The sequence below is a fragment of the Ovis canadensis genome, chromosome 19 (genome assembly GCF_042477335.2).
Source record: "Ovis canadensis isolate MfBH-ARS-UI-01 breed Bighorn chromosome 19, ARS-UI_OviCan_v2, whole genome shotgun sequence".
Lineage (NCBI taxonomy): Eukaryota > Metazoa > Chordata > Mammalia > Artiodactyla > Bovidae > Ovis > Ovis canadensis.
In genome coordinates, this window is record NC_091263.1 from 22,320,310 (window position 1) to 22,346,900 (window position 26,591).

At 38.9% G+C, this 26,591-nt stretch overlaps 1 protein-coding gene across 11 annotated transcripts in view; it reads right to left on the minus strand.

Moving 5' to 3' along the window:
* Positions 1-1,942: 1,942 nt before the first annotated feature.
* CLASP2 (cytoplasmic linker associated protein 2) overlaps positions 1,943-26,591 on the minus strand; it is a 179,866-nt gene continuing 155,217 nt past the window's right edge. For all 11 annotated transcript variants that reach the window (XM_069561344.1, XM_069561342.1, XM_069561339.1 and 8 more), the window contains 8 exons: positions 24,517-24,623; positions 22,501-22,654; positions 18,677-18,905; positions 10,970-11,163; positions 9,870-9,998; positions 7,153-7,359; positions 5,692-5,808; positions 1,943-3,694 (listed from right to left, as the gene is read on the minus strand). In XM_069561344.1, the coding sequence (XP_069417445.1) occupies positions 3,608-3,694; positions 5,692-5,808; positions 7,153-7,359; positions 9,870-9,998; positions 10,970-11,163; positions 18,677-18,905; positions 22,501-22,654; positions 24,517-24,623 (1,224 nt within the window). In that variant the 3' untranslated portion in view covers positions 1,943-3,607. The remainder of the gene's footprint in view (positions 3,695-5,691; positions 5,809-7,152; positions 7,360-9,869; positions 9,999-10,969; positions 11,164-18,676; positions 18,906-22,500; positions 22,655-24,516; positions 24,624-26,591) is intronic.

Here is a 26,591-nt window from a genome sequence, read left to right on the forward strand (position 1 = left end):
CAGGAATATTCAGCAAAGGTCTACAACCCAGGATTATGCTGCACACATACCAAGGAATATTTCGCTGCCATGAGACGTCATCCTATAGAAAAACAAATAGAGAATATATTCAAAATGTAATGTTAAAATACATGCACAGAACAGATGCATTCAAAACCTTAGTTTTGAAATCTAAACTTTTCATTCTCTGGTTAATAAAACAATGTTCCTTTTTGGAGAAGGAAATGGCAACCCACTCCAGTGCTGTTGCTTGGAGAATCCCATGGACAGAGGAGCCTGGAGGGTTACAGTCCATGGGGTTACAAAGAGTCAGACATGACTGAGTGACTAACACAACAACAATGTTCCTTTATAGTTTTCAGCATTAAGTCAAATTGATTATCTTAGCAATCCACAAAACAGCAACACAGATCATCTCAAGTGGTGCTATTAAGAGGCAATTTCTTTTGCAAATTTTCCAAATATTCCACAATAGCAGTGGACAACTTTTTAACTGACGAGGTTTTTTTTTTTTTTCTGACAAGGTTTTTTAAAGCTTAACTCTGGACCTTGCATTTGCATGGCTGTAAAACTACACTGATTAACTACAATAAAATGAACTAAAACAATACAGGAAGCAAAGATGTCAAAGGTTAAGAAAAAAAAAAACCCTTATGGGGAGGAGGGATAAATTAGGAGTTTGGGATTAGGAGATAAAAACTATTATTTATAAAATATTATACACACACACACATACACTCCATATAGCACAGGGAACTATATTCAATATCTTGTAATAACTTATAATGAAACAGTACATGGTAAAGAATATGTACGTATAACTTAACACTTTGCTGTACACCAGAGTCTTACACAACATTGTAAATCATCTATACTACAATAAAAAAATGTTTCAGAAAAAAAACCACCTCATATATTATGGAGTAATATTACCAATTTTTGTTTCTTTTTACTGTAAATGTTATTCTAAATTAACAATAATAAGAAACACTTGAATTTACAAATATATCTGGCCTGAAGATTTTAGTTTTTTAATGTTAGATATAACTTGGTGAAAAGTTGTTTTGACCTAAGTTTCTAATGAAATACGAAGGAATAGAGTGAACTTACTCCAAATCTGAAACCTCAGATTCAAACCGTATCTTACTTGAAAATGTCAAAAGTCTATTAAAGATTTTGAAAACCCACAAGAAACAAACATGTTTTAAAACATGGAATTACATGCTTTTTAAATTGGTTTTCAGCAGTATGGGTAAATGAATGACACTGATGCTTAGGGGAGAAAAGTAGAAAGAAAAAAAAATTAACCAGTAGCTTTTAATCACCATTCTTTAATAGCTGACATCTTAGTATGTTTCTGAAATGAACAAATTAAAGGTATTGTAAATAGCAATCTGAATAGTCAACAGTAACTTTCTTATAGTCTTATCAACTGAAATAATAGAACTTTAAACATGACTTAGCTTTCTACCTTGTCACATTAAACCATAATCTTCTGTTACCCATTCATTTCTTGAGTGCCTGCCTTTACGCGCCAGGTGTTTGATCTAAGTTTTCAAGTAGAGTTATTATTCAGGTTATGTCACTCTATTTAGTTGTCAACAGTAGTTAGAGCAGGACCTTAAAGAGGTCAAAATTAAATTAATATTTCGATCCAAAATGATTATAAAACATACCAAGGTCATGAAACATAAAACATTACTGAGACAAGTTCAGTGCTTAAAATACCTCCCCTTTTTAAGGATAAGTGATAATATATACATGCATTTAGAGATATATACATTGGATTGTGGTTGCTACTCCTGACAAATCTTTTCTCTTCAGATGCACTTACAAATTCATGAGAACAACACTGATATAGGACTTTCTAAAAGCTTTTAAAATCCTAGTTAGGAGATAAGTGACTTGTCACACAGTAAGACAGAAAAACAACTGATATACATTGTTAATTTTTTCAAGTAATGTTATGTACAGTTTTATTGCCAGTATATGCACAACAGTAAGCATAGAACTATAAATACACAATGTAATTAACAGTAGAAAACAAAATTGTTACAGGTAAGGGGGGGGGTGATGTAGAGAAACTATTTTCCTGCTGCTAGAACAAAAACGAAGGTAAAATCCTATGACAAATCATCCATTCAGTACTCTTGTCTTAAATTCTTTACATACATTTCTACATTGTTTTTCAATTAAACAAAGAAAGTACAGATAACTCTGTTAACAATAGCAAATTGCTTCCCTAATAGCCATTTGCCTTTCCAGTCAAATTCACTTTATGTTAAGATAAAAAAAAAAAAGTCAAGGTAAGAAATCATTAGTATCCTGGTTCCATATGATCTAATCTGCCTTTCACCAAAACCGGTAATTTTTGAAAGTTGGCTGCACATGAAAATAAGAGGTGTAGCAAAAGGTGATTAAAAAATTTGTTAAAAAGTAACAGAAGATCACCCTTTTAGTAGTTTTCTAAAAGACACTATATAGGCAGCAGCTCAATTAAAAGTATTAGCCCTGAAGAGGTAGAGAATTTGAGCCTATTACATGAAGATAATAATAGCCTTGGCACCATCTTCTCTCTCATCAGGATCAATGTTTTCAAGTAAGACAATTTCATGGCAAAAGGAAACCAGGTTCCACCACATAAAGAAAAGGTGCTGGTCGACTCCCATGTCGCAGTCATTAGTTTGTTCATTGAATGAGAAACAGAAGACGGTCAAGGACACACATGCACTTGCTTTCTTTTTGTCTGTTTCCATTATCAAGTTTATTCATAAGTGAATTTGATATCAATAAATAAAAAAGCATCATTCACAACCAAGATAAACAAACCAAAAAACCCTGCAATGAAACCTTCTACTTGAATAAGTAACAAGAAAAACACAGGCTGATGATTTGGTGCAGCTTTCTTAAGGGATCAGAGAGGGGACATGGTTTTAAATAAACGTGGCAAGGTCAACAACCAACAAACGATACCAGCTTTACAGAACTGGCTGGTTCTGTAACGTTTCTTTGAGGTCTTAGTTTTAAACTACAGATCACCCCAAAGAAGTTGCAACTAATGACATGTATCACCATCACACCAACAGAGTCCAGCTGGAGTTCAAATCAGTCCTGCTTTGTTTCACATCATTTCAATATTTCTAGCATAGGACATGATACGGAACAAAACTTAAAGTAGCAATAAAAATATTATTCTGCATTTGAATAAAGGCCAAAAAGAAAGTTTTAGACTGTTAAACTTTAAAGCTTTAAGCATTCCTGTTTAACCAGCATTAAAAAAAAAATTTATACAAATTTTAACACTGGCAAAGGTTAATGGGAAGACAAAGAAGTACAAACGTGTGAAATGATGAATTAGATTAAAAATTACTTTGTATTGATCAACTGATGTTAATACTGCTTCTTCTTGAATTTGGAATAACTACTGTAAAAGTTACATGCAGACTGAGGATAGTCCTCTGTTACGGAAAATATAAAACGAAACAAAAAACTAAAACTGGGAAACAATGGTAAGTTTCAAAAGATGTATTTGAAAATTTCTTTTCATTGATGAGGGTGGTCTGTCTGTCCTTTCTTTGAGAGACCTGGTTCACTTCTGTCAGCTTCACTAACTTTGTCCGGAAACATCAGTAGTGGGGTCAACTCCTCCAGAACCTGTCTGTGCACGTTTGATGTAAAGATTCAGTAGCTTCATCTGCAGATTCAAGCCAAACACATGTCATTTGAGCAAGCTGCTCTAAATTATCCTGAGATGCTCATTAAAGAAAATTATACACATATGTGAGCTTCAAAAGGTATTTTAGACTGAGGGGTTATTATAATGCACTATTGTTGATAATTAAGAATTTAAAAAAAATTTTAAGTCTTAGTTTTGTGCATGACTGAGTATTCTAGCATGCCTTTTCAAAAACTGTTAGAGTGATGAACATGTAACACTTAAAGAAGTCACCATTAGGACAAAAATGGTAAACATCTGAGGATTATGTGCTCTACAGTATGCTGCCTTACATTCTATCTTTTTATCTTCACAACATTTAGAGATGAGGAAACTGAGATTCAGGATGTACCATCCCTGCCTAAGGTCAAAAGGGTAGAGAGCAGTGGGCCAGGAGACGAAATTAGGCTCTTGAGTTCCAGCACCCAAGACCACAGACAACTATGCCACCACTCTCCTCACAGGAATGTTTTTGATTTCCTGTCATTTTTCAGTCTGTACTGTATGAGATCATATTTTTATAGTTTGGAATCAAAGCACATACAATTCTGTTTTTCACTTTTTTTTTTTTGAACCTAATGTCATTCTCAAATATTTTTCCCACCTTCTTATTATCTTCACATACAACATTACTACTGGCTGCCTAGTATGCTGATAAAGTGATGAATTTTAATTCTTCTACAGATAACTCTGGCTTATCAGGAGCTAACTTTGCATAAAACTCAGAAAACTTTTCCCTCTGAAAACCACACAGTTGTTCAAAATTTGCTTTTCTTAACATCTACTCTTTGACCCAATGGTTTAACCCAGTATCCACGGCATTCAGTGGCTCACTGAACCCTCTGAAACTAGGTATAAAATTTTCTGCATAAGTTTATTTTTCTTGAGATTATACCCGAAGCTCAAAGTGGTCTGTAATATAGAAAAGGTTAGGAATCACTGCTTTAATCTATCTATAACTTGTATAGATTTTAATGTAAGGTATATATTTGAGTTCTTTTTCCTTTATATGTATTTCTTATTCCCTTTTGCTACTTAAAAAATAATTTTTTTTTTTTTTAAAATTTTAATATCTTTAATTCTTACATGCGTTCCCAAACATGAACCCCCCTCCCACCTCCCTCCCCATAACATACAGTAAAGACAATTGTTAGGATTTGTGGAAACTTTAAATGAAGGTGAGGGTCCTGCTAACTGGTTCATAAACCATAATTCAAAAATCATAGTTTATCCTCACCCTTTAGAACAGATTTAAGGTTTTGATGATACCAAAGAAATGAAGAAAACAAGACTGATGTTTTTCACATCTTAAGGACTAATTGTAAAATTTATTTTAACATATCAAATAAAAATTAAACATTTATGGTGATCATAATAAGAGCAGAAAGAGAATGAGAACAAATATTTGATTATCATAATTCACAGGGGAGAATTTTTAAAATGTTCTAGTGTTCCATAATTTGGTACATATAAATCCATGAATATATAACCACAATTTACTCTGTTTTTTTCTTTTTTTCAGCTGTACTATGTGGCGTGTGGGATCTTAGGCCCCCAACCAGGGATAGAACCTTGTCCCCCTACAGTGGAAGCACAGACCCTTAACCACAGGACATCCAGGGAATTTCCAACTGCTATTTATTATTTTCTTCTTTTTTTATTTATTTTTAAACAGTCATAGGGCTAAGAATTCAGTGTGAGAGTGGGAAGAGTGAGTTGGTGATTAGGAACAACCAGAAGCAGTAGACATTTTTTTCACAGCAATCTACCAACCATCCTACCAAACCGCTGACTTCACTTGAGTGACAGAAGTGAAAGTACAAATAGCTAAAGTGCAAACGTTAAGAGCAATTAGGATGGATGCTTAAAGCCTAATTAAAAGTCAAGTAACAAATTACCCTTCAACACACACAAACAAGTATATTTTGAAGAGCGACCCATGGCCACCAACTTTCGGAGAGAGCAGCCCTACTTACTTTACTGCCAGTGAGCTGACTGAGATGTGGTTTTAGTTCATCACCAATTACTGCATGAACAGCCACCAGGCAGAAGACACAAGCTTTCCGAACACTGCTTTCCGAATTATCATAACCCTGGGAAGAGATCCTTGTTAGTACTCCTGCAGGATCTGAGAAAAGTACCACCGCACAGAAACAGAACTGCAACTCAGAGAGATGTCAAGCATGCTGACAAGAGAGTTTTACTGACTGGGTGAAGTTAACTTTTCACCTTTTCAGGCAGCGACGTCCCTTTCCCTCCTCCCTTTCCCTTTGAGCACCCCCACTCCACTGTCAGCCTGTTTTATCAGGGTCTTTCTTATTTAGCCTGGTAAGCTACAATCTCTGGCTCTGAGGCCACCCCAGTGCCTGCAAAAGTCTCTGAATTAACCTTTCTAAAGCCTTCAGCTTTAGCGTATTTAGCAGCTCCTCAAGAATGAATAAAACCTAACCTCCTTGGCCTGGCAGTCAGGGTACTCCTCTAATCCAGGCTGAATTAGATTAACATCTGGCCCATCCCTACCATTACTCTAAGCTATTTATCCAACAAACATTTATTCATGTCCACTACTACATGCGTGACACACACCTATTATGTATGTTCTGTTCTTAGCACCAAAGCATAGATAAAGAAGGAAGACATTTGGATCTTATCCTCAAGGACCTCACAACTTAGTAGCTGCAGCTTACAACAGAGTCACAAAGCTAATACTATAGATGCACAAAGAAATGAATGACGGCATCTTACACACACACTATTTAATAGTAGTCATTAAAATTATACCCCACTCCAGTACTCTTGCCTGGAAAATCCCGTGGATGGAGGAACCTGGCAGGCTGCAGTCCATGGGGTTGCTAAGAGTCGGATACAACTGAGCGACTTCACTTTCACTTTTCACTTTCATGCATTGGAGAAGGAAATGGCAACCCACTCCAGTGTTCTTGTCTGGAGAATCCCAGGGACAGGGGAGCCTGGTGGGCTGCCGTCTATGGGGTCGCACAGAGTCGGACACGACTGAAGCGACTTAGCAGCAGCAGCAGTATATTATTTATTAGAATGGAATAGTAAAAGGTTCCATTCTATGGAAAAGGTTCATAGTCTTTGATTAACTTAAGCAAAGCATGTCACAAAATAAGACCCCATTTTTGTTAAAGGGTTTTTCTATGTACGGGTTTGTATGCAGAAAACCACATTAAATGCTCATCTACCACACTAAACAGTATGTTTTATGTTGTGTGTATACTAACCCTCCACCCCTACACACACACACACACACCCCCGCTAGCTATTGGGTCTTTGGCTCTGAACACCCACGACAGCAGGAAGGCTTGGTCGTGACACTGGTGTTGCCTGGCCAAGTACCTAAAATAACTGAATCCCCACAGTTAACTGTATCAACTGTATCAACACAGCTTCTTTCTCCAAGTTTTACTGCCTACCTGTATTAGGCCTGGCATGATCTCTGGCAAAAGCAGGTTAAGCGTCTCCTTGGACACTCTCTCAATCACTTTTGTTTGCATCTTGATGGCAGCCAGGTTGATGGGGTAGTCTGCAGTCTGGATGATGGGACACAGCACTTTGATGCACTGCTCCGGGCTGATGGAAGTGGCCAGCACTGACGCGGCCTCCTCAGCAGATCTCACCACCTAGGACAGAGAGCAATGCTGAGCGGGGAAGTGATTCTGTAAAATGTATGCTGTGTCCTGGGTGTGCACATTTCATGAAATACATAATACAACATGGGATCCGGAGTTTTCTTTGAAAACATGAAAAGTAAATAAACGGATACATGGGGCTTTATTATACCATTCTTCCTTCTTCTGTGTTCTCTTTTTAAAATATAAACAGCATGTATTTATTGGGTAACATTTTTACTCAGTGCTGTAATATAGAAGGTTTGGGGATATCAAAAAGCAATCTCTGTGCCTGCAATCAAAAGGTTTCTATGTATAAAATCTATATGAATTTTGGGAGTTTGGGGACTATGTCTTTATTTTTCTGTACTCTCTCAATGCTGGCTTGGTTTAACGATTAGAGCAGTTTGAACACGGTATTGTGGTCAAGTTCTGCAGGGGAACGGAGGCTCTGTCCACCTAGACTATCCTGTCACTGGAGTCCTCAGCATCAGCCATGCTGAGACCCTCCTCACTGTTAGGACCCTCAACTCCAGGATGGCTTGTGCCCCTTTTATCATATTACAAAATAAAATAAAAGTCATTCCATTAATATGTTATCAAATTAACAATCTATTTCCCCTACTGTTCATGATTTTCTTTCCTTCTATACTGGACTTGGGGAGGTAAGATGCTGGTTTTGCAAGAAGAAAAAGTTATCTATATTTTTATCGGAATCTGTAATCTCTAAAGATACTCTTGAAAAGATGTAACGATTACTGCTTCTGTGGCTATTTTTGGTATTGTCTCACTCACGCTCTCAATCTGAGAGGTTTATAAAGGAACAGTGGAAAATACACTGGATATCAGAAGCTGCTGTTGTTTAGTTGCTACGTTCTGTCTCACTCTTGCGACTCCATAGACTGTAGCCCACCAGGTACTTCTGTCCACAGTATTTCCCAGGCAAGAATACTGGAGTGGGTTGCCATTTCCTACTCCAGGGGATCTTCCCGACCCAAGGATCAAACTCATGTTTCCTGCATTGGCAGGCAGGTTCTTTACCACTGAGCCACCAGGGAAGCCCCTCGGAAGTCAGTAGACCAAGGGCTAGTTTTGGCTGTAATAGCTTAAGGATATCAATTTTCTTTTGTAAAAATTGGTATGCTGCCGGCCTTATTTGGCTCAGAAGGTGGATAACTAAACTATAAATATTACATAGATTTTTTTTTGTTAAAGGCTTCAGTGAGATGCTACAGATGTACCACTCAAACACCAGCTGGATTTTTTAAAACTGGATTAAAAATTCAAGTAGATTTAAAAATTATGGCGCATAATACCACAAGATTCAGTCATAGCTTCTGAAAGGTGGATAACTCAGATGGTTTTGATTTCTTCATAGCATCATCAAGATTTTCTTATTGTCATGTATGTGAAATGTTTTGTTTCAGTGTGGTTTTAGCTGCATTTCCCTAAAGATGAATGAGACTGAGAATCTTTTCATGTGCTTATTGGCAATTTGTATATCTTCTTTTAAGAAGTGTCAACTGGTCTTCTGCTCACTTAAAAATTGAGTTATTTATCTTTTGATTGTTGAGGTATAAGAGTTCTTCATATATTACGGTTGTTATAAGACATGATTTGCAAAACCATTCTCCTATGTTGTGGGCTGTCTTTTTACTTTCTTGAGAGTGTCTTTTGAAGCACAAAGGTTTTTAATTTTGATAAAAGTTCAATTTACACTTTTTCCCTTGTTATCGCTACTTTTGGCATTATATATAAGAAACTACTGCCTAATCCAAGGTAACAAAGTTTGATACCTATGCTTTCTTCTGAGAGTTTCACAGTTTGGGTTCTTATACTGAGCTTTAATCTATTCTGTCTCATTGCTGTTTTAACTTTCCTTTTTTTGGACTTGTCTTTTGCTTATGTCTTAAGAGACACCTAATGCTCTCTCTTAGAACTGCAGTCCCTATTTGAAACTGGCTTTTCTAATTATTTCTAAGATTTTAATAAAAGTCCTTATGATTGTCTCATCAATGCCATTGGTTATGGTGGGGATATCCTAACAATGAAGTAATGAGACAGGTTTATAGGACTTTTTCAGGAAAGCTGAAAAAGTGTTTTATTGAATAAACTCGTTTAACAGATACCTAGCTCTTCAAGGCAATTTACCACTTTAAAATAATAATGATTCTTATTTCCATTAGTTATTAAAAATACAAATCCTATTGGTAAATGGAAAGTGAAGTTACGACTGGTAAACTCTTAAGTGGAAATCTAAAAGTGAGTGAAAAGAGAAAATAAAATCAGATAAATTATATCCTGAAGTTATCCTATTTTGGATAAAATGCCATGATATCAACATAACTAATTTAACAGAAAAGAACATATTTTTGCCTTTCAATCAGATACTACCTTGAACATGAAGTGGTCATAAAGAAAATGTTTGCCAAGGGCACTTTCCAAACACATTTATTATGTTTCATACAATAATAGCAAAAGTACTGAGAACAAAATAATAATTTAACTGTTAGATAACTCACCTCCTTATGAGGGTCTTTATGTGCTTCAAGTGTTTTCATGACAGTCAATTCTGCATAGTTTTTAAATCTTGCTGGTTGATGCCTTAGGATTTCTCTTAAAACCTTCAATGCCAAAGCCCTGATTGTAGGCTAAAAAGAAACATTTTAATGTTGTAATGCAAGAAAAGTTATGACCAACCTAGACAGCATATTAAAAAGCAGAGACATTACTTTGCCAACAAAGGTCTGTCTAGTCAAAGCTATGGTTTTTTTCAGTAGTCATGGATGGATGTGAGAGTTGGAGTATAAAGAAAGCTGAGAGCCGAGGAATTGACACTTTTGAACTGCGGTGTTGGAGAAGACTCTTGAGAGTCCCTTGGACTGCAAGGAGATCCAACCAATCCATTCTAAAGGAAATTAGTCCTGAATATTCATTGGAAGGACTGATGCTGAAGCTGAAACTCCAGTACTTTGGCCACCTGATGTGAAGAACTGACCCTTTGGAAAAGGCCCTGATGCTGGGAAAGATTGAAGGCGGGAGGAGAAGGGGACGACAGAGGATGAGATGGTTGGATAGCATCACCGACTCAATGGACATGGGTTTGAGTAGACTCTGGCAGCTGGTGATGGACAGGGAGCCCTGGTGTGCTGCAGTCCACATGGGGTCGCAAAGAGTCACACATGACTCAGCGACTGAACTGAATGCAAGGGTCTTAATATAGGTTGAGGGAACTGCAGAGAACTGCGTAAAATATGTGGTATATTACGTAATCAAGCTTTCACATCTCCAGCTGAAAGCTTACACTTCTCAAATGAAGAACCACTAGCTCTATTAAAAAAGAATTTTACTTCTGAATAATTGATTCAAATATGCAAAAAAAGTTGCACGTTTGAATAAAAATTTATGTCAGCAACGTTTTTCCTGTGGTTAATTGCTCAAAATCACTGATATACTTGGTTGAGAAGAAAAAGTATTTTACGGTGAAAATTTCATGCACACTGAAGCAGCAGCAAAGACTCATTTCCCCAAATGCCAAATATGTGTAGTGTTTGATTAATAGGAAATGACAGGCAACCCAAGGCACAAAAACAGGCTATTGTTTATATGTTCTGCCACTTACCTCTTTATCCCCAAGGGTTTCAAGCAGTAAGAGTAATATCGTTTTGAAGTGTTCATCCCAAACACTGAAAGATTCTTCCTGTGTCAGTTTCATGAGTTCGTACAGGGCGATTTTTCTTTCTTCTACGCGTTCGTTGTGGTTAGATAGCTCCTTCAACAACTCTGCAACCAGGTCGGAATGGTCTAGGGAAAGATCTGTCATATGGACATGATGTTAATTCTGTGACTTTAGAGGGCAACTTCCACAAGGATGGGGATGATAACTTTATAATATCATGAGACACAAACAGAAAGCTGGTTATAAAAAAAGCAAAGAAAAATGACTAAGATTCTTTTCCATTTGTCATCCCCAAAACCTCAATGCTAGCTTAAAACTGTTTATGATAAAAATTCATGAGAGAGAGAACTGTATAATGAATCCCCAATCATATTATGAACCCCCATCACCCAGACTTAAAAACTAAGATTTTACCATTCTTTTATCATCTTTGCTCCCACTCTCACTTATTTTTCTCAAATATTTCTAGCAAATCCCAAATGTATCATTTCATCCTTACTCACTTCAGCATGCATTTCTATGTTGTCATGCCAAGAGGCTCACAGGGTTTGGGTACTCCATTTTTAGCGATACCAATAGTGATCACTGGATTTAACCAGTAACAGCTTGACCCTACCATTGTAAAATTCTCTGTCTGTCAATCTCTGAATTAAAGATTTCACTCACTGATGAGGCTGAATTAATTACTTTATTAGGAGTTAAAAATGTGTTGTAATTTTTCTGAGCGTGAGTTTGTCAACTAGTGCTATTTTGATTACTCTGAAAAGGAGTTCAGAGTCAAGAATCTGGGCCCAGTGGTTATCAAGGAGTTTTCATTTGTTTCTGCTTTCTTTTTTAAAAGTATAATTATGAACTCATTAATTTTCTGAATGTTAAAGGACATGCTGCTTATTTTTCAACAGTCATCACATAATGCTTTGAGTCATCTTTGTAGGAAAGACGATTCAATGCAAAAGTTCACTTCAGAACATTACAAAACACCAGAGTTCTTCCTAAATTCTTTTGATGATAAAATACATGATAAATTCAGGTTTTAAGGGATGTGGGCAGGCATTTGTGTGAGCTGAGCTTGTGCCATAGATTCCTTTCCCTTCTAACCCCGTCTCTGGAATAAAATAACCACAGACCATGGTGCCTGAGCCTAGAAGGTCCACCTGGGGTCACTGCCTCTCCAGGAAAGACGTCTGACACTGTGGAGCCGTATGCTCTGTGGCTCTGCTCGGCATAAGCATTCTAGTCTTCTGGAGAGGGTCACAGCCAACAAAAGGAAAGGTTCAAGAGGAAACTGCACGTTTCCCTAAAGTGACCCTGGAGGTTGTAGTCTGCCAGGTGGCTCATTACTGGTCCATAAAAATAGACACTACTGTGCACATCCTACTGGCTGGTTGGCCACAGACCGAGAGAATACCAATTACCTGACTTTACAGATCTCAGGGAATCTACAACTACGGAAAGAAAAGCTCTATTTCACTTAAGAGGACTCAGAAATCTGAAGAAAGAAAACCAAGCTGAACTACTGGAACGGATGAATCCCCCCCCCCCAACTTCTGGCTGCACCCCATGGCATGGAAATCTTAGCTCCTCAACCAGGCATTGAACCCATGGCCCCACTCAGCATTGGAAGTGCCAAGTCTTAACCACTGAACCTCCACTGAAGTTACCAGATGACTTCTATTGGAATAAAACTAACAATGATAGGGAAGGGAAACTGAACCAAATAAAATGACAACACTTAGTGACTATAAAAAAGGAAATGTGTTAGGACAACTTTCAGGGAACTATAATAAGAGCACTAAGAACCTCGGATCCCCAAATACTCATACATGACAGCACAAAATGTGACTACTGAAATGATCACTTGAGGTAATCTGGAAAGAATAAGCACTGAGGAGAACCAAATTAGGATTTTGGAAAATTAAGAAGAATTTTTAAGAAATGCAGAGCAAAATCATGAAAAATAAGAAATTTCAGTTCAAAGATCTTAATTTGGAGAAACAAAATAAACTTACAATGAATTCACCTGTTATAGACCAACATTAGAACAATGTTGCTGGTTTAACAAGAGCGACTGCAGCAGGATAAATACATCTCTACAAACTCAAGAATCACTGAGAAGTTACATTATCAGACTTTCAAAGACATCAGAAAATCATTCTGATTAAGAGTGCATTTTATTTCAGCTGAATAAAGGGAAATCTCAAGAAAGCGCTTTGTTTCAAAGGAGCTCGGTTCTCCTCTTCATGAATACGGGCTTTGTAATTACTCTAGAAGATAATTAGAAATGATCTGTCACAAGAATGGTCTGGACAGATGACTGACAGGAACATAATTTCTGCCAAAGAAAGGACAAATTATTTGTTGATAAAGTACAGTCAACTGTATTTCCTCTTCTAACACAGAAAGGCATTGTGGTTCTGTGAAAAGAACAGAGGCTCAGGAGTCTCACCAAGCCTCTCTCTCCCAGCCTTTGCGGGACGGGAGCACACTCTTAATTAAACTGTGGAGGCTGGGTTTTCTTATCAGTAGAACTGGAAAACGGCACCCACCTCCTAGGGTCAGAATGAGAATCTGGGTCTAAAACATGAGTTTCTCTTGAATAACATTATTATCCTCACCAGAGATAGTATATATTCTGGAATATTACAGTCCCTGGTGAACTTTACAAAGGTCATAATTAGAAGTGGCTGTGAGTGGGTTTGTCTTGTTATTTTGATAAATCTATCATTAATGTATGTATCTGTTTGTGACATGTATAGGAACACGTGAGTAAGAGAGATACTTAATAAGAGTATCTCAGGGTTTTAAAACAAATTTTCTTTCGTAGAAACTCCCACTTGAAGAAAATAGTTATCTCCTAACAAAGGTCCATCTAGTCAAGGCTATGGTTTTTCCAGTAGTCATGTACGGATGTGAGAGTTGGACTGTGAAGAAAGCTGAGCGCAGAAGAACTGATGTTTTTGAACTGTGGTGTTGGAGGAGACTCTTGAGAGTCCCTTGGACTGCAAGGAGATCCAACCAGTCCATCCTAAAGGAGATCAGTCCTGGGTGTTCTTTGGAAGGACTTATGTTGAAGCTGAAACTCCAGTACTTTGGCCACATGATGCGAAGAGCTGACTCATTGGAAAAGACCCTGATGCTGGGAAAGACTGAGGGCAGGAGAAGAAGGGGATGACAGAGAATGAGATGGTTGGATGGCATCACCAACTCAATGGACATGGGTTTGGGTGGACTCCGGAAGTTGGTGATAGACTGGGAGGCCTGGTGTGCTGCGGTTCATGGGATTGCAGAGAGTTGGACACCACTGAGCAACTGAACAGAACTGAACAAAAGTTTTAGATTGTGAAAACAAAAAGAAGAGGAGAAATTTTACTTGGGGCCAGGGTATCAAAGAAAAAACAGTAAAATTGAGGTCAATCTATTAAACAGGATAATGTCAGCAACATTCACAATAATGTCAAAGTCTTCACCTCAGATTTTAAAAAGAAAACAGACAATAAATGAAAATAACTGCTGCACAAAGCCTGGAGAAACTACTATTTTGGTTTAGTAGGAGGCTTATCCATCTTTGAAGAGTGTTTACTCAACATAAAAGGTCTGGCTTGTGTTTCAGAAGTCAATCAAGTATTATGCTGTGAAGAAATAACGTTCTCAAATTCAGAACTATTCAACCCAGTTTAGGTTTCAGTTAATTTCCAAAGATATTTTCCTTTAACAAATAGGAAACAGATGATCTTTAGTAAAGGAGAAGAAAATTAGAGTAGGGGGTGATCTTGCTACGCTGTCACAATTTTGGCTTTGTGATGTGATATTTGTGATATATCGAGTCTCTTTTAATACGAGAAGTTGGTAAAAACAATTCCTCAATCTCATAAAATGAAGATATTTTTTCACTCATCAAAATTACGGGCCCGGGGACACATTCATGGGCAGAGGAAGGAGGGTTTCCACATGTGAGAAGGAGAAAGGTAGGGGTTTCAGAGTTCAGCCAGAAGAAGAAGCGTGTCCCCATGTAGCGGCAACTAGGTGTGATCTGTCAAGAGCCCAAGCAGAAGGGCACTGGGTTATCAGTGTCCACGCGGAAGGGGGAGCCCCGCAGGGTGAGGGTGTGATCTGTCAAGAGCCCAAGCAGAAGGGCACTGGGTATCAGTGTCCATGTGGAAGGGGGAGCCCCGCAGGGTGAGGGTGTGATCTGTCAAGAGCCCAAGCAGAAGGGCACTGGGTATCAGTGTCCACGTGGAAAGGAGAGCCCGGCAGGGTGAGGCATGCATGTGTACAAGTGAGGAAGTGGTGGTTGGGATGGAGAACCGGCTGCACACAGGAGGGCTGATCAAATAAGTGAATGTACTAAAGATAACGGAAGTCAGGTTTCTCACAGGGGTTATCAGCATGCAAAGAGAGAAGCTAAAATTAATCTCATGGTGCTAGACTGGAATTGGAGTTACTGGTACAATCATACAGCTTTTGACAGATACAGAAATAGATATATATCAATGCATACATACTCCTTAGCTCTAGTCACTTAGAGGAAGTATAACAAGTGCCCAAACTTTAGTCTTAAAAGATCATTTTCTATTAAAAGAAACCAAGGATTGATCCTTGGAGAAATGGTTGGTTCCAGGACTGAAGTAAGGACAGTGTAAGATTATGCTGTGTCAGAACGTAAGGATGGGCACATGTTAAAAGGACACAAAGCCAGCTTAAATGGGATCCTGGTGGTCAAGTCAAGGACAACTTGAGCATCAAAATAAAGAATGATAATTAAACATTATAACCCATTGAATACAACAGAAAATTATGTGTCTATACGTAAGTTATATGTCTATACTTATAAGAAGGTCATGATGCATTTAGTCTTCACGTCTCCTTCTGTGTTCAGTTGTTTCTTGGTTTTCATGACCGTGGCACTTTTAAAAATTAAAGGCCAGTTATTCTGTAGCATTTCCCCCAATCAAGGTTTGTTTGATGTTTTCTTAGGATCAGATTTAGATTATGTGCTCTTGGCATCAGTATCACAGAGGTGATAGTGCATCTGCTGACTAACACGATTTCACTTTGCCCCCAGGCTGGTGATAGAACTTTGATTACTTAATTATGGTGGCGCTCCTAGGCTTCTCCACTGTGAAGTTACCCATTTTGTAATTGGTAGGTTTTTTGGGGGGGGGAAGGTATTTTAAAACTAAATATCCTGTTTCTGATTTGTTGTTGTTGTTCATTCATTCAGCAGTATCCAACTTTTTGCAACCCCACGGACTGCAGCACACCAGTCTTCCCTGTTCTTCACCATCTCCCAGAGTTTGCTCAAACTCATGTCCATTGAGTCGATGCTGCCATCCAACCATCTCATCCTCTGCTATTCCGTTCTCCTCCCGCCCTCAATCTTTCCCAGCATCAGGGTCTTTTCAAGTGAGTTGACTCCTCGCATCAGGGGGCCAAAGTACTGGGGCTTCAGCTTCAGCATCAGTCCTTCCAATGAACATTCAGGGCTGGTTTCCTTTACGGTTGTCGGGGTTTGATCCTTCTCAAGAAGGAACTGTATTCACAACTTTTAAGGTTTTGCCTGTTTTGAAATAATACTTAAAAAAACAGCAACCCTACACATAGACACACACATAGATGGGAGATGAAGCAGCTGTGACTGCTGTGCATAAATAATATAAAAAGAATTAAGTTGTTAAAGCTAGGTCTCCACCACCAAGCTGCTGGGATGGCTCAGGGACCCAAGGGCACGCTGCTGCTGTGTCTGGTTTATTCACACACCCCTGTTATGCTGCTACTGTGACTGAGCCTCAACAGCATAGTCAACTACATATGACAGATTAAAACACGCCAGAGTGCATGATGGTCACCATTTCATAGACTCTTACGTAATTTAGGGAACTTGGTATATTGCCATTATTTTGCCTTTGTGATATTTGTGATATATTCAGTCGCTTACATGTTGGTAAAAATATGATTTATCGACTGCAATAGTAAATAAATACAGAAGTGAAGAGATCTTTCTACTCTTCAAAATCAGAAAAATTAACAAACAAAATTGAGAGCTAATTTTTCAGTCTTCCTAATAATTAAAGAAATTTGCTCATTAGGATAACCGATTTTATACCTATCAAACATAAAACATAAAAAACATAAAAAAACATAAACATTAAAAAACATAAAAAAACTCAAACATTCTGGATTGCTGAGGAAATCAGTATTACTTAAACTGGCCATGTGTTTTGAGTTGATAACTGGTGGTAACTCTGAAAACTTAAGGCTTACATATCCTTTAATTAAGCAATTCTCTCTAGAACTCTCTTAAAATTATCTGTATATGTGCACAAAAGTTTATGCAAAAATAAGTTCACTGACAGCAACACTGAGGGAATAAAGGAATACCAGAAACTATTAATACCTAATTACAAAATCATGAGGCAGTGTTGAAGGGGAGACTTTCAAGTTTATCTACATATAGTTACATATTACTAAAGATTACTTAAGCCTTTAGTTCAATAAAGTAATGAATCATGTAATTTACAGAGGAAATATGCAATTCCTTATTATTAAAAACAAAGAAAATACTAATTGCACTGTTTTACACTTTATAATCAGTTTCTATATATCTTATCCAAATCTTACAGCATACTATGATTAGACCCAGACTTCCCTGGAGCTCAGATGGTAAAGAATCTGCCTGCAATGAAGGGGACCTGGGTTCAATCCCTGGGCTGGGAAGATCCCCTGGAGAAAGAAATAGGAACCCACTCCAGAATTCTTGCTTGGAGAATTCCATGGATAAAGGAGCCTGGTGGGCTATAGTCCCACCAGGTCGCAAAGTCTGACACGACTGACTGAGCGCGCACACGCATGCGCACACACACACACACACACAGCTTAGACCTAAGCCAACTCACACACACACACAGCTTAGACCTAAGCCAACTCACACACACACACAGCTTAGACCTAAGCCAACTCTCACACACACACACACACACACACACACACAGCTTAGACCTAAGCCAACTCACACACACACACAGCTTAGACCTAAGCCAACTCACACACACACACACACACATACACACACACACAGCTTAGACCTAAGCCAACTCACACACACACACAGCTTAGACCTAAGCCAACTCACACACACACACACACACACACACACAGCTTAGACCTAAGCCAACTCCAAATCTTGATTATACCTTTTCCCACACACTCTCTCTCTCTCACACACACACACACACACACACACACACACATACACACAGCTTAGACCAAAGCCAACTCTAAATCTTGATTATACCTTTTCCCACACTCAATCCTTGATTAGAGAGTTTATAACTTTACACTAAAGAATGAGTATCCCTTTAAAGGGTTTTGTCACTCTGTATAAAAATTAATAACTAAATGAAAATGTAACTGGTTTCAGCTGTTCCTGGGAAAACTAAAGTTTTCTTGATTTCAAGGACGATCTTAGGATGATTAATCTGTCTTTTATTATGGAGAAGAAAACTACTAAACCAATAGAAATGAGCTCCTAGAAGATGACAGAGAACATTCCCAGCCTCAGAGATCCTTCCTTTTTAGGGAATTACACAAAAAGAACATGTATATTCTACAGCGTCATTGATTACCAGTCCTCCGAATACAGACAGGACATACCATCAGGAAACTGGTCAGCATCATCATCAAACATGGCTTCCTTTAGGGCGGACTTGTTGAAGGGACTCATGCTATCTGAATAGTTATACGGATTATAGTCTCGGGAGCGTGGAGAGGAGTGAGCAGGCATTGAATGGAGCAGTGAAACCTTATTATCAAGGGCTGTTTGGCTTGAGTCAGTAGCATCACCTCCTGCTCTTGGGTCAGACATCCCAGGACCGCCACACATCTATTAATGGGAAGAGGAAGGCACAGCAAATTAAATCATTTTCAAATATCTGTTTGAAAGTCTAAAAAGGTATTTCCCTACTGCTTGAAAGGCTATTTTGAAAAGATAACAAAAACCAGCTGAAAAAAATTAAGTAATGGAAATCCATGATGATGAGCTAAAACTTACATTCAGAAAGTCAAAGTTTAGTAGAAAAGATGTAAAGAAACCATAGCCATGAGGGCAAATAATAATCATGAAAGAATGCTGTCTCTACTGGTCCAAATAGGAAAAGGAGTACGTCAAGGCTGTCTATTGTCACCCTGCTTATTTAACTTCTATGCAGAGTACATCATGAGAAACGCTGGGCTGGAAGAAGCACAAGCTGGAATCAAGATTGCTGGGAGAAATATCAATAACTTCAGATATGCAGATGACACCACCCTTATAGCAGAAAGTGAAGAGGAACTAAAAAGCCTCTTGATGAAAGTGAAAGAGGAGTGTGAAAAAGTTGGCTTAAAGCTCAACATTCAGAAAACTAAGATCATGGCATCTGGTCCCATCACTTCATGGGAAATAGATAGGGAAACAGTGGAAACAGTGTCAGACTTTATTATTTTGGGCCCCAAAATCACTGCAGATGGTGACTGCAGCCATGAAATTAAAAGACGCTTACTCCTTAAGAAGGAAAGTTATAACCAACCTAGATAGCATATTCAAAAGCAGAGACATTACTTTGCCAACAAAGGACTGTCTAGTCAAGGCTATGGTTTTTGCAGTAGTCATGTATGGATGTAAGAGTTGGACTGTGAAGAAAGCTGAGCACCGAAGAATCGATGCTTTTTTTTTTTTTTTTAATTTTTAGTTTTTTATTTTTTAAATTTTAAAATCTTTAATTCTTACATGCATTCCCAAACATGAACCCCCCTCCCACCTCCCTCCCCAGAACATCTTTCTGGGTCATCCCCATGCACCAGCCCCAAGCATGCTGCATCCTGCGTCAGACATAGACTGGCGAGAATCGATGCTTTTGAACTGTGGTGTTGGAGAAGACTCTTGAGAGTCCCTTGGACTGCAAGGAGATCCAACCAGTCCATTCTGAAGGAGATCAGCCCTGGGTGTTCTTTGGAAGGAATGATGCTAAAGCTGAAACTCCAGTAGTTTGGCCACCTCATGCAAAGAGTTGACTCACTGGAAAAGACTCTGATGCTGGGAGGGATTGGGGGCAGGAGGAGAAGGGGACAACAGAGGATGAGATGGCTGGATGGGATCCTGACTCGATGGACGTGAATCTGAGTGAACTCCGGGAGTTGGTGATGTACAGGGATGCCTGGTATGCTGCGATTCATGGGGTCGCAAAGTGTTGGACGTAAAGAGTTGGACACGATTGAGCGACTGAACTGAATTGAACTGAACTGAATGACTCCTACAGTTTCCTTATCAAGGGCAGGATCAAATATACACAATGTGATTAGCAAGTTTCTCTATGCCAGTAAAAGATACAAAACAACTTTCATTAGAAACACAGAACTAAAAGCTGCCAGATTTCATTATTAAGGTTGTAAATTCTATAATGACAGTATGTTAATAAAGTATAAGAAAACCGAATTTAAGAAGGCCTACTTAAGGAAAAAGAGGCCACAAAGGACAGCATGACTTTTGGAACGCTGCATGATGGAGTTTGGGCACAATAACATAACTTATCAAAATACCAATTACCACCATCAATATCACCATTACCACCGTCTACTGAGCAACTATGTGCTGCTATGCCAGTAGCAAGGTGTTCTACAAATATTCTTTAAATATTTACTGTACAAGCATTCCATGCCAGGCATCATTACTGGCATTGAGAATATATTAGTTAAGAAATGAGAGAATGCTGTCTATCCTCATGAAGCTGACATTCTAGCTGAGGGACAGAGACATTAGGAAAATGTAATGAGTGAGCTACGTATGTGGTACAGTAGGAGGTGAATCTCGTATGGCAGGCAAGGGCAGTATTAAAGGGACCTGAGTGCCAAGGCTACAGGGGAGTCAGTGTGGTCAGAGTAAGGTTCGCTGGGAAGCCACTGCAGCGAAGATCTGGAGGCAATGAGGAGACTGGCCATGGCTATCTGGGGTAAGAATGTTTACGGCAGAGGGGCAGCCTAGACAGAGGCACTGAGGCAAAGTGTATGCCCTGCACGCTCAGGGACAGCGAGGGGGCAAGTGGCTCGAGCAGAAGAGAGTAGCAGGGGATGAGGCTGCAGAGATAACAAGGGAAAAAATTCTACCGTGTAGACTGCGGCTTGTTTCTGAAGACAGAGTAAACAGACTTCCTGATGGACTGAGTAGGGAGGATGAGAAGCTGAGACAAGGTGAGGACAACTGTCTGTCCAAGGTTTTCGGCTGAGCAACTAGCATTGTATCAACTGAGAGAGAAAAGAACAGTTTGGGGGGAAGATCTGGAGTTTAAACAGGAAGCTAGATGTATGGATCGGGAACTCAGAAGAGAGATCTGGGCTGGATGGAATCACATGATTTATTATATGCACAGTAATTTTTTAAGGTATGCAGTAACATCCCTAGTTTCCTTAGGCAGACATGAGGTTTACAGATGGTAATCTGACTAGTGAGTAAATGGCAAACTCACCCCTGCCAGAATCCACTGCTTGGCACTGCCCCTGCTCCTCTAGGAGGGAAGTCTCAATCATGCAGTGATGTTTCCTAACCTCTCACTGCTACCACACTCAACTTGTAAGGCAGGGAACCTCAAATACGAGTAGTAAACAGGGTTTTGGCAGTCAGTTTACTGGCCCATCTGCCATGTAGGTACGGGGAGAAAAACAATAGCAGGAAAGAAGTCAGGAGGCAGAGAAGGGGGCTCTTTAGAGATCTGCTAAAGCACCGCAGCGTTCTACAATTGTGCAAACACTGAGAAACCACAGGTTCCACAGGAAATGGTGGGATAGCTTGTTCTTAGAAAAGTATAAGATGTCAGAGAAAAGCTGAAGTAGAGTAAAAAAATATCAACAGCTCTTTATATAGTGGCAGAAATAACAAACTGAACAATAAGATTCACTAATGTTAGAAAGATGGGCCAAAACATTCTTAACTGGAACCACATCAACTGATGAAAATATCACCACACTGAACAGGAATTTTCAAAAAGTCTTAACACTTTGTTTTGTCCTACAAGAGCCATGGGATTTGGCCGATGTTCTGGTCCTCTGCTCCTTCATAATGCATGTGTTTTCGTAACTATACCGGCTTTCGTCCTGGTTCTCAGCTGGACGAAGCCTGATCCCACCTAAGCGTCTCTGTGCCTGCTATGTCCTTAATGGAATGCTCCTCTCCTAGATCGCGTATGGCTCTACCTGGGTCTCTCTGCAAATGCCATCTTTCCTACAGCGCTAATCTCTATCTGAAACTCCACAAGGAACTTGAGGGCAGCATCTATGCCTTGTAAATCTAAGACGCACAACAGAGCCTGGAGCAAGGCAGGTATTCAGTAAATACTGAGTAATTGACTCCTGGAAGTTTATATCTGAAAATGACAGAAAGCAAAGTTTAAAAACAAAATTAAAAACTCTTAATGAAAATGTGTGCAATGTAAGAATATTCAAATACTCACTGAATCGCCATCATCTTTTTTAGAATCTCTTTTCAATGGTTCATTCATATCTTCTTGACTACGGAAGCTGAAATTCTGAATTGCTTCAGTGACACCTCTAAGAGAGCTATAAATATCTTCAGAGTTCATATTTTCTGTGTCATAATCAAAAGCACTATGAAAAAGACAACAATTAATTTTTGTTTCTGTGTAGTTTTAAAATACAAATACATCTGAGGAAATGGCACAGGATGTTTATAAAGACAGAGTCAGAGAACATATATGTTCTAAAGCATAATTAGCAAAACAAAACCTGACAGGTACAAATGGCTAGAGTATGTGCCGGCAGCCAGTGTGAGGAACTCCGCCCGTGGCAAAGGTCGTGAGGAAGGAGGCTCGGCATACGCACCCCTTTTTTATTTCTTAAAACAGCCAGATGCAGTACAGTTGCAAGCTTCTGAAAGCATGTTCCCTTGTTTGCTCATCAAGGGCAGTTTATAGTGATTCTATAAGGCACAGCCCTTGACAACTGGTTTTTCTTTTCACCTTAAGAACTTTTTTTACATTTTTAAGTAGCTGAGGAAAAAATCGAAACACAGTTCACGACACAAGAAAATTACATAAAACTCAAATTGTGTGTGTGCGCGCATGCATGTTCAGTCGTGCCCAACTCTTAGCGACCCCATGGACTGTAGCTCGCCAGGCTCCTCTGTCCATGGCATTTTCCAGGCAAGAATACTGGGGTGGATTGCCATTTCCTCCTCCAGGGGATCTTCCAGGAATTATTTTGGAACATAGCAATGCTGATTTATTTAGCTATTGTCTATGGCTATTTCACACTACAGCAGCAGAGTTGAGTAGATCTGACAAAGACTACCCTGATTGCAAAGTCTAAAATATTTACCATATGACTCTTTACAGAGTTTGCTAACCCCAGTGGGTACTGCTGAAGAGGAGATAAATACATTTTGCACAAATACATAAGATGACTGAGAATTTTTAATATAAGTGTTACTGATATGAATTCTCTTTTTTTTTGGCCATATTATGAGGCATGCATAATCTTACTTCCCTAACACCAGGGATGGAACCAGTGCCCCCTGCAGTGGAAACAGAGCCCTAAGCACTTGACTGCCAGGGAAGTCCCACTAAAATATGAATTCTATAATCAGATTCTAAAATTCAACTCAGTCTGGAATTTAGCCATCATAATTATCACATATGCATAGGCATGGAAAAAATATGATGGCAAGTTTGCAATATGTTTTGCAATATAATGAAACATATAATTGTAATGAATATGATGAAGACTATGCTACATGGCTAATAACAAAAATCAAGCTGACAAGGACAATAATAGCTACTAAGCCATTTTTTAAAGACCAGGAGAAGGGAAAAAAATGTTAATCCATTAATGAGTTAATTAATAACTTCTGAAATACAGCTCATGTGGGATTTGCTCAAGTGTGTGAAAATTTCACAAGTCTCATGAAGGATCAATCTCAAGATCACATTTTTTTCCTAAGATGTATACATATTGCCATTTTATATTTAACCTTTCCTTTATGTTTTTCTTTATTTTTACATTTTTTTGTCTATAAACTTAATTTTGTTTTCTATTTTTAACAGGTGGTTGGCCGATATTAGACCTAAATTTTCATTATAACTTGATCTCATCATTTATATCAACTTTTATAACTGAAAGACACAACTGGAAAGTATTGGATTTATACAGCTTATCTGAGAAACAAACAGTAACTGTGGTATTTAATGTTTAATTACTGCTTGCTTTTTCCAAAAGCTGTGTCCATAAGTTCTCCTGTCACTTACAAGAAAAAGAATTCCATATCCTATATATTATTATCATCTAAAGGATTCATTTTGGAATAAACTGAACATTGTTTTAATTTGCTAAGTTTCTATGTGTCCAAGACATTTTAGTTAAGCAGTAATCAACTGGATTTATATTGATGTCAGTTTTTCTAAGAATGGGAATCTGCAAATACAAACCATGATGGTAAACAATCCTTCTATTACCTTGGAGATAAAGTATTCTGTGATGTATTGGTAGGAGAAGTAAGAGGACTGGACCAGTTGGCGGGTGACCGTGGTGCTGGTCTTGTCAAAGGACTTCCCATGGAACCCTGATGGACAAGAATCAAATAAACGTGAACATATGACAGGCTCTTAGGGAAGCCATACAGTCAAGATGTTGAACACATGGAAGAGCCAGATTTATATTAATAGGTCAGTATTTTATGTATTTAAAAACATTAAAAAAATTTTTTTGTCTATGTAATGAGACAAGTGGGATCTTAATTCCCCAACCAGGATCAAACCCACACCCCTGCACTGGAAGCACAGAATCTCAACCAATGGACCACCAGGGAAGTTCCCAGGTCACTATTTTACAGTTCTCTTTTAACTTATTACTAAAATTCATTTAGCTGCGTTGGGCCTTAATTGTGGCATGCAGACACAAGTTCCTCCAAGTTCCTCCATGGCACGTGGAATCCCAGGTTCCCTGACCAGGGACTGAATCCATGTTCCCTGCACTGCAAGGCGGATTATTAACCACTGGACCACCAAGGAAGTCCTTGCTAGGTCGTTATTTTAAAATACTCATGTACGTACTCTAGTTTCTGTGGGGAAAAGCTTTCTTCCCATTCAGCAACTAGCTCTTTAAGTTCTTTGTTGTTGTTATCCTCAGCTATTCCTTCTCCTAAATATTACAACAATCTTTTTTCCTCAATAATTAAACAAGATTCCGAATTAACAATCTTAAATTAGCTTCCTGCCCTAAGCCAATTCCTTCCTCCGATCATTCAGTTCAGTTCAGTTCAGTCGCTCAGTTGTGTCCGACTCCCTCTGACCCCATGAATCGCAGCACACCAGGCCTCCCTGTCCATCACCAACACCCGGAGTTCACTCAAACTAACGTCCATCGAGTCAGTGATGCCATCCAGCCATCTCATTCTCTGTCATCCTCTTCTCCTCCTGCCCCCAATCCCTCCCAGCATCAGAGTCTTTTTCAATGAGTCAACTCTTTGCATGAGGTGGCCAAAGTATTGGAGTTTCAGCTTTAGCATCAGTCCTTCCAAAGAACACCCAGGACTGATCTCCTTTAGCATGGACTGGATGGATCTCCTTGCAGTCCAAGGGACTCTCAAGTGTCTTCTCCAACACCACAGTTCAAAAGTGTCAATTCTTCAGCGCTCAGCTTTCTTTATAGTCCAACTCTCACATCCATACATGACCACTGGAAAAACCATACCCTTGACTAGACGGACCTTTGTTGGCAAAGTAATGTCTCTGCTTTTGAATATGCTATCTAGGTTGGTCATAACTTTTCTTCCAAGGAGTAAGCGTCTTTTAATTTCATGGCTGCAATCACCTTCTGCAGTGATTTTGGAGCCCCCCAAAATAAAGTCTGACACTGTTTCCACTGTTTCCCCATCTATTTCCCGTGAAGTGATGGGACCAGATGCCATAATCTTCGTTTTCTGAATGTTGAGCTTTAAGCCAACCTTTTCACTCTCCTCTTTCACTGTCATTCAAGAGGCTTTTTAGTTCCTCTTCACTTTCTGCTATCAGGGTGGTATCATCTACATATCTGAGGTTATTGATATTTCTCCCGGCAATCTTGATTCCAGCTTGTGCTTCTTCCAGCCCAGCGTTTCTCATGATGTACTCTGCACAGAAGTTAAATAAGCAGGGTGACAATATATAGCCTTTTCCTGTTGACGTATACCTTTTCCTATTTGGAACCAGTCTGTTGTTTCATGTCCAGTTCTAACTGTTGCTTCCTGACCTGCATATAGGTTTCTCAAGAGGCAGGTCAGGTGGTCTGGTATTCCCATCTCTTTCAGAATTGTCCACAGTTTATTGTGATCCATACAGTCAAAGGCTTTGGCATAATCAATAAAACAGAAATAGATGTTTTTCTGGAACTCTCTTGCTTTTTCCATGATCCAGCGGATGTTGGCAACTTGATCTCTGGTTCCTCTGCCTTTTCTAAAACCAGCTTAAACATCTAGAAGCTCACCTCCAATCATTACAGTCACTTAAATTTTGTTCCTCCTTCAGTTTGATTTACAAACGATTTTTACAAA